General features: G+C 28.4%; 1 protein-coding gene across 1 annotated transcript; it reads right to left on the reverse strand.

Annotated features, from left to right (window-relative positions):
* Positions 1 to 2900: 2900 nt before the first annotated feature.
* Positions 2901 to 5275, reverse strand: LOC100792319 (probable pectinesterase/pectinesterase inhibitor 41). Its single transcript, XM_003521525.5, has 2 exons — positions 4247 to 5275; positions 2901 to 3701 (listed from the first exon to the last, which is right to left on the reverse strand). Exons 1-2 carry the CDS (start codon positions 5226 to 5228, stop codon positions 3013 to 3015), a joined length of 1671 nt encoding a protein of 556 aa, XP_003521573.1. The 5' UTR covers positions 5229 to 5275; the 3' UTR covers positions 2901 to 3012.
* Positions 5276 to 9794: the final 4519 nt, after the last annotated feature.

Raw genomic sequence — 9794 nt, forward strand, 5'->3', positions numbered from 1 at the left:
TGCTGCCCGAGTTTTTTCCTTTTCCTTTTTGTGTAGTAAGTAGTTTGTTACGTGAGAAAAGGAGGGCTCGCGAAATGTCACTGCTTAAGAACACACATGCAAACAGCGATAATGATAGGTCTTGCAGGCTAATTACTTCTGTGTGAATTATTGATTCAGTTTTTTGAAAGTTTTGATAGACAAAGATTAATTTGGATCATATCATTTCCTCAATCTTATCATCTTTTTCAACCCGCCAGAAATCTCAAATCTCAAATCTATTACTCTATACGTTGTGGATGAGACTTTTATTTTTATTTCTGCTGTAAGAAAGAGAAATATTAATTTGACAATAGTAATATTGGTAATAATAATGAAATAATACTGATTACTTAAAATTATTTAGAAATAACTAATGCTGTATCTCATAAGAAAATACTTTTGTTAAATGTATAAAGTGAAACTTTTTCTAGGTCTCTTAAAAGAACATTCTATTCTTTATTATATTCACTTTTTATTCTTTATATTTATGTATATATCCATTCCTATGCTAATACTAGGAAATAGGAATTACTTTGTAGTATATTTTACCAAAAGATATTTATACTAAATACTAAAAATATAACAAGAATCATATCCTACATATATTTTTCCTACGGTTTTATATGTACAGTCACAGATGGATATCAAACTCTCGAGTTAACTCATTAACTCTTACAAGTTTAAGAGTTCACTTGTGCTTTGCGAGTTGACTCTTAATAAATTCTTTTTTTAGTAGATTCTAAATAAACTCTAAGTAAACTCTCAAGTTAGTCAACGAGTTAACAAGTTAAAAAAATTAAACAAATACAAAATTCTCACATTTAATAATATTAAACTCTTATTCTCTAATAACATCAAACCCTCGATGAGAATGATCTATACCATCTACAAACTTTATGATTTATTGTTTTACTTTATTATATTGTTGAAATATTTAATTAGTATATTATTTATAGATATATTATTATTATTTTTATATTAAGTAGACTCTTACAAGTCTACAGAGTCTACGAGTCGAGTCTATAAAACTCTTGGAGTTTGATAGCCTTGCAGCCACACTATTTTAGTTAATAATAGAATACGAAATATAGTATATTGCTCTTAAATAGATTAATTTATATAAAATTAACAATAAAATGTAAACTATTTTTAATCTTTAGCTAGATTTCCTAAATAGTTTATAGATAAACTCCAATTGAAAAAAAAATGAAAATCATTAAATTAGAAGAAGACGAAGAAAAATGATAAATTGATAATGGATAATAATTAAAAATACATAATAATCTAACATCCTTTTACAAATGTACTAGGCGGTCGAATTATTAGAAAATAATAGCAGAAGAAAAAGTTTATTCTAATGTATTTTGAACATGCTTCGACATTGGTTATAAAAAAAAAGAAGCTTAAACGTTTCATTGAAAACCTAACACTCGACATATGACATAAATGCAAACTTATTCAAATAAGTTTAAAATCATAGTTTAAATAATAATGGTAATATCATTTTAAAAATACAAACACTCTAAATTAATTACTTTATTCTTATTAGACATATATTTATCGTGATCGAATACTCTGCATAAAAAATAAAAGCAAGAAAATCTGCAAAAGGTTTGTAGATTTCTAGTAGTAGTTGACTCTTTACTCGTTACCATTGGATTTATAGCATGAATCTGGCAGGCCTAACGTTGTTGAGCATTGGGTCATGGTCAGTTGGTTGGACAGAGGCCTACTTACAAAAAAGGCAATTGGAAAAGGCTTAATATTAAAGTTAAGGGAAATGTTGTTTTAAATATATGAGATTAAAAACGTTATTATTAATTTATTTATGTAAAAGTGTATTATATACACTATTTTTAAATTTTAAATAACTTTAAATTTTATATTGAGATATGTTTTTATATTCTAGTTAATTAATAATATATATCTTTTGAAGTAATTGTTAGTAAACATATAATTAATTCAAAAGATAATTGGATAAAAACATTAATGAACATGTACATATATGTTAATGAAATTACATACCCTAACTACATCTATACTCGCATTCTTGTTTGTGAAAGTTTAGTTAAGTACGTGCTTTATGATTTCTCCTTTTCTAACTATCTTCTTATTTTTCATTATTTTCTTTATAATTCTCATTATATATTGTTCATCACATACATTGGTCTTAATAATTCTAATAATTTTCGAGTACACATATACGAGATGATAATTTTAATTTTGAATATCTTTATAATTTTTTATTATTTTTAATTCTAATTTATTATTATCATCCGGTACATTTACTTATTGTACAACATATATATATGCAACTTCAATCACTGCCATGAAAATAATTTTATTTCAACGTAACAAGATAATTATCAATAAAATAATTTGTCATTGAGAAAAAAAATCTAAAAATTGTCGTCACCTGTTGTTGGTCAAAAGAAATCGTTCCACGCGGTAACGAAAGAAGGATATATCTTCCCCTTTTTGCTAGTACGAAAAGGTTCTTTGACATAATAGCATACAGATTTTTATAATGTTTTATTTTTTAAAATCCTTTCATCATCATATTATTATTTTACTTTTTCATCTCCTTATTATAAAAATTATTGCGAAAATGTGAAGTGAAAATTATTACTACATTACAGTACTTCTTCCTTTTTTTTTGTTGTTGAATATTACACTAGCTTCTTCCTTTAGTATATAAGGATCGAAAAGTCAAAATCAGCGGTTGATGTACAGGAAAGAATCACAAACTGATTGAGTACTAAATAATTGTGAAGGGCGCAGAAACCAATACAATATCAATTTGCTTTATAACTAAATCACAATAATTTTCAATGAAAGATGCTTTGGAATTTGAACATTTGGCGGAGGTAGAGGTAGGGTATTAATTAATTAGTAGATTAGAGTACTGGCAATGGTCAGCTTATTTTTTTAATACAAAAAATACCCAAAGTAAAAGAACAAAGTGAATGTGTAATCAATCCACTAGATCTTCTATATCAAATTATTGGTATAACTCACTCCTGTCTGTGGTAACCAATCATCCCCAAGCAAGAAATTGGACACAGTAAAGTTAGATGCATCGGTGGCATTAATCACATGATAACCAGGCCACGTCACTCTATTATCGGTTCCAGACCCTGGCCCACTGTTGCTGTATTCTGCGTAATACAAAGTGCTTAATGCAAAATCACCGTCCCATTCACGCCACCCCTTAGCGTGGATCACACTGTCCATGAAAGTTTGCATATAAACCGTTCTAGAATACTCCTTCCATGGCCTTCCCAGATACGTTGCAACACCGTTGCTAGAAGCCAAATCATCAGCTGCTCTTATGGTACTATTATGGATTGAGATACCTGTGTCTTGATTCGGGTCTGTTCTTCCCTGTGCGGTGATAGCGTTGAATTGACCACTCATGGGGAGACGAGGGTACATGTTGCAATTTTGGAAGACAACCTTGGCGTTTCCGAAGATGAAATCCACCGTGCCGAAGATGTCGCATTCGCTGTAGAATTGTCTCAAGGAATGTACGTATAGTGTGTCTTGGTATCCCTCAAAGCTGCAACTGTAAAACGTGGACAAATCTGCTCCGCTTCGAAGTGCAACTGCTTGGTGCTTCACTGCCCCGGCGGTGTTGCGGATGGTCATGTTCACACCCACGAATCCTTGCCCTACCACAGCTGCACCATTCATCATATAGTTATCAGATATATGATATAGTACTCTTCGGAGAAAATGATTCTTTTTGGATAACTTTCTTTCGTCATATTTTACATTACTTTTAAAATAAGAAAGGTCCTTATCATATAAAATCTTACATGCACGGATTTTTTATCAGCCATGCAAGAATTAAAACGGTATTATTTTCATGAATTGAAATTTATTTACTTATATTCTATTTCTTGTTTCCTTAATTCCCTATCGTTCAATGAAAATGTAACGTGTGATTAAATAGGTAGTAACACTTTCTAATTCTTATTTTTTTCTTCTCACGTACATTTGACTTTTTCATTAAGTAGTTGACCAGAGTTAGATTTAGCTTGGAATTTTTAGGTCAAAGTTCACGGCAAAGAAGTTTCTAACAAGGAAGCGAATTGGTTATAGTAAACATGAAAAACACAAAATTAATAGATAGTATATTAAAATATGTTTTCTTTAGAGAGTGTATTGTTTAATTTCTCAAATCATAACTATAGTAAGAAATTAAGGATTTAATTATTCTTACCAAGTGTTGCGGAGCTGAAGGTTGTCCAGCCATCAACGACACTACGATTGCCTGTGATAATTGTCTTGTTGATACCATCCCCGACCATCATCAAATACGTCTTCTTCTTATCAATGGACACATTTTCCTCATACACACCGGCAGTTACATAGATGAGGAAGTAGCCATCTGTGGAGACAGATTTGTTAGGAGCCGCGGCAATGGCATCATTGATAGTGGTGAAGTTCCCACTTCCATCTTGGCTCACTGTCACAATATCCCTCACCACAACCTCGTCGCCCACCTTGGCCTGAAGGAGCTTCCTCCTACTCACGGACTCGTAGATCGCGCGGGTTCTGCTTGACATCTTAAGCGGCAAACGCCCGTTTTTGAATCCAAGTTGTTTCTTGGTAGGGTGCATTGCTTTGGCTTTGGTTCTGGGAACCCAACCCTTGATGAAGAGAGCGAGAGAGACACTGTATAATTTGGTGTCGTTGGAGAGTGGAACACTGAGACCGTTTCTCACGCTCCAAGCTGAAGCTGTGTCTTTGAGACCGTCCAAGCATGTTTGCTGGTTGGTTAAGATGGCGCTGAGTAAGGTTTGGATATCATCAGCTTGAAAACTAGGAAGAAACCTCGTTGTCTTGTTCACTGTTTGGAAGGAACTAGAAAGAAAATCGAAGTTGAGTTCTCCGAGAGTGCGACAATCTTGAAGTGCACGGATTGCGGTGGCGGAAAGAGAAGAACCACGTTGGAGGTATTTATCAACTAGGTTTAAGAACTTGCGGGCTTGTGAGAGTGATTTTTTGACAGAGAATCGACCATAGTCGTAAACGTTACCGTTTTGGGGAGGGAGAACGGATTTGCAATAGGATGGGTCTGGGGTGGATTTACATGCAGTTCCCGGTGAGACAGAAGTGGTGGGATTTGGAACAGTTTCTGAGGAAGCAAATAATGGTAAGAGAATGAGAAATAGTATTAAGAAACAAAGCTTTGAAGCCATTTTGGTTTGAGAGAGGAAAGAGTGAGTTATTAGTTGTGGTTTGAAAATTAGTTTGGTGAGGTTCAATTTATACACGAATGAGCCAATTTTTTAACGAGAGAAACACCTGAGTTTAATTATTTATTTACAAGTAACAGAACATGTTTTGATTTTACTGCTGCTGAAGGTTGACTGGGTATGTAAAGTAAAGAGAATTAAGGATTAGATTAATTGAATAGTCAACCGATGTAGACTTTGTCAATAATACGCATCGAATTACCATGAGACACGCATCTTGGAAATTGTAACTACCGGAATTCCCACTAGGATTTCCTAAATTTATGTATTTCTGATTTCTGATGTGTGCTGTATGGGTAGTGGAGATTTAATTAATTGGGCTCACTACAGGATCCTTTGTCCTGTTCTATTTCAATGAATATAAAAAATGTTAGTAACACATGCAATTCACTATAATGAATAAAGAAAAAATTAACACAGTTTATACATGAGTAAATTGATTCATAAGGACTCACTTTTTTTATAATATATATATATATATATATATATATTTTAATTAAATGGTGAATCTTATACATCTCTCATTATATAATAAAATTAAAGGAAAAATTTGTATTCACAAATTTATTGATTTCTTATATTATTAAAAAATAATCTATAATCAATTTAAATTTGTTTAAATATAGAACTTATTTATTAATAAAAAATAAAAATAATTAATTTTAATACAACTTTAAATTCGACTTTGAAAATATTACTCTCCTAAAGTCAAATAAAACATTAAGGAATTAAGGTTTGTGAGTATTGTAAATCCTCTATGATGTTTAATTCTCACGGATAAAAAATTAAATAAAATATTTTTCATAAAAAATATAATAATTATAGGTTATAATTACAATAAAATAATTATCTTTATAATTTTTACCAGTGAATTTATAATAATGTATTAAAATGTATAATTATAAATAGGCCAAATATTAATTTTGGTCCTCTTATTTTTAAAATCAAAATATTAAGTCACGTTATTTTTTTAGAATAGGTAATTTTAATTTGTTCGTCAATTGAAAAATAAAAATTACCTTAATAAAAATTAAACTCATGATCATTTATTTATAAACAAGATAATAAGTTACTAGTCAAGATTTAATTATGTAATTTAACATTATTTTATATGTTTCATTAGTCAAGATTTATTATTATTTTTAAAACTATAAAAAATATAAATTAAAAATATTTGATGTATAAATCTTTTTAATTTATTTTATATCATTTTATGTATTTTTCTGAATAGTTTATATATTTTTATTTTTATTTTATCAATTTATAATTAAATTTCATAAATTAATATGTAAATTATTTACATAATAATTTTTAAAAAAATTTATTTTAATATGCAAATTATTTTGACTCTAATTATTTATGTAAAATAAAAATATTTATATATTATTTTTTTAATTTATCAATTTTGATAATTTGAAAAAAAAAACTCTTGATTAATGATAGATAAAAAAATAATATTAATATAATTAACTCAAAAAATACAAGTGTTTTATTGTCTTATCTATGAATAATTTAACGTAAATAATTAGAGTAAAAATAATATATATATTAAAATTAATTTTAAAGAAATGTTAATAATTTACTTATTAATTTATAAAATTTAATTATAAATTTATCAAATAAAGATAAAAATACGTAAATTATTCAAAATAAAAACATATTAAATGATATAAAATACAATTAAAAAATTATATTAAATATATTTTAATTTATAAATTTTGATAAGTTGAAAAAAATAATAACTCTTGATATAACTAACTAAATAAAACAAGTGTTATAATGATTCATTGTTTTGTCAATATAATATATATATGGTCATGAGTTCAATTTTTATTAAAAAATATATTTTTTTTTACTTCATTTATTTTTTTATATAAACATCATGTTAAGTGTATATAAACTCTATGTTAATATAAATATATCACATGAAAGTTAATGTTTGACTTTAAATGATCAATTAACATAAAAAAATTTTACTTATTTTAGAAAATAGGAAAACTAAATATTATGAAAACCAAAATTTTGAATTTAAAATTATAGAATTATGATTTAACAATGAAATAAAATAAGGCATTTGAATATGTTTATATAGAACAGTAATGTCGGTCTCTCTCAATAGAGAGAGTTTCTGTTTACTACAACTAAAAAGGGTCAGCACAAAAATAACAAATAGTCATTTGCGAAAGCGAAATTATATATGACTGGAGAAACAATAAAAGTAAGAATTTTTTTTGGTGAATTACAATAAAAGTAAGAATAACTCCTTATACCTGAATTCGATTCAAGTTCTTACCTTTAAAAAAATAATAAGATCAAGAATGAGGTAAAAAATTCATTTCCATTTTACATGCCATATTCAATCTTATTCATGCATAATGTTTTTGCACTGTTTAACTTTTGTCATATAGATATTACTCCTCTTGTTGAATTATTAATTTTCTTCTAGAATTGATTCAAATGGGCATATATTTCTTTTATATAATGATAATAAAGTTTATCTAAATCACTATCATTGATTAACTCTAGTAGATTCAAATGTATACACATACAATTAGCGCTTATGCAAAGTAGTGACAGATCTAGGATGGTTTAATTTGAAGTAACTTCATTTTGTGCCTCAGAATTTTACAAAATTTGCCAAGCAAATCTATTTATTACTTGAAGTTTTTTTAGCACAAATACAGTGTGTCTATGTAAATGCAGAACGAAACTCACAATGAATTTTGTTAATTAATTATATCTATAGACGCCGGCCTGTCATAATCCAATAAACTATTTTAAGGAATTATGTGTTGAAAAGAAAAGTTGAAGCCAGCAGATACTTAATTGGAAAAAAAAAATAGGGGCTGGAAACCCAAAGAAAACGTTTGGTAAACGATAATTGCCTTTCCCATTGATACCCAACTGTTTGAAATTGAAACATCGCAGACAGGAAAAAAAGAATAATGGAAAGATGGAAAGGGAAATCTAAATTTGATTGAAATGAGAGATACAAAGTCAGAACCGCCGGTTCTGCGAACTAATTGAATATTTTTTAACAAATGCTCATCAAACTCTAATCATAGTTAAGTAAATCTATGCAGAAAAATTAGGACTGCATGCATACATGTTGGAGCAAATACTACTACTATTAGACATAAAGTGAATGATAAGAGCTAAAATATAGCGTAGACTTGACTTGAGTATTTTATTTTGTTTTGTTTATAAGGGGCGCCAATTGTTATGTCAATATGTGCAGCTAGGTCACGACTCACTCACCAGGAAAGTTAGCAAGTTAGATCCGAAGAGGTTATACACTTTTGACCTAGTTGAGTTCTAACGCGTAAACTCTGCTATGGACACTTGTATATAGCTATTTGGTGGGCCATCTTTGAGGCGGTGAATGGCCCACACGTTTCTCAGATTCTGCCAAATTTGGCAAGCTGGGATCAATGAACAATGAGTCAGAGAAGAAGACTCCAAAGTCGAGCGGTTAAGGCTTCACTACATGCTTGTTTGAATAAATAGACACCCCCTGCTCCTGTTGTAACCTTTGCCTTTCAAATTAATAATGCAACGCGGAAACTAAATAAGTTATTTAATTATAAAATATTGCATGCAGAATAATCCTCATGTACACATTGATTTTGATAACTCTATTTCCATTGTGCATTAATAATTAAAGCTAGAGAAAATAAAAATATCATTTTTTTTATAACCTAGTTTGGTTTAATTAACAAATTTTACTATTTGTACATCAATATTATCTTAAAATATATTAACAGTGCAGCTTTTTAATATAATAAATGCATATACATTAAAAAATATTAATATTTGTGAGATTTGTTAATATACATCTACTTTGACCACTTTTTTTTTAGAATACGTTAACAAATTATAACAAAAAAATTATTTTAAAGTACATCGAATGTATAATTAACATACTTTAAAAACACACACATATCAACTAATAAATTTTTTTATTGTAAAATTTAAAAACTATAATTTAGGTAACATTTTTAAAAAAAATTTACACAAGTATTCTTTTTTCAATCAAGACAATTTTGTATGAGATATGAAAACCTCTCCTAATAATTATAACTATCCCACGAATAATCAAAAGTAATATTTAGTAGTCATATAAATATTTAATTTTTTAATATATTTTGATTTTAATCATTTAAATACAATCTAATAATTTATATTTATAGTTCTATTTTTTGCAATAACAAAATTCGTATATGTTACTTCATCCAGATATGGGTTTTCTACTATTTTAAGACCGCAAGGGAGATATGCGAAGTTCCAGCACATCCTAAGGGTGCTAACTAGATTTCTAGTATTCTTATTCTTATTTATGCTAGGTTTTGTGGCTTTTATGAATTATGATTTTACAAAGTCAAAATCAGTCATTATAAGATTACTATTATAAAATGATTTATATGTACGGTAGTAGAAAAACTCAAGCAATTTGCTTGTATCAAAATCGAATCCAAGTCAACGGAAGCACGTTATGTTGACATTGAAGCT

Source organism: Glycine max, chromosome 3 (assembly GCF_000004515.6).
Source record: "Glycine max cultivar Williams 82 chromosome 3, Glycine_max_v4.0, whole genome shotgun sequence".
In the NCBI taxonomy this organism is placed as follows: Eukaryota; Viridiplantae; Streptophyta; class Magnoliopsida; order Fabales; family Fabaceae; genus Glycine; species Glycine max.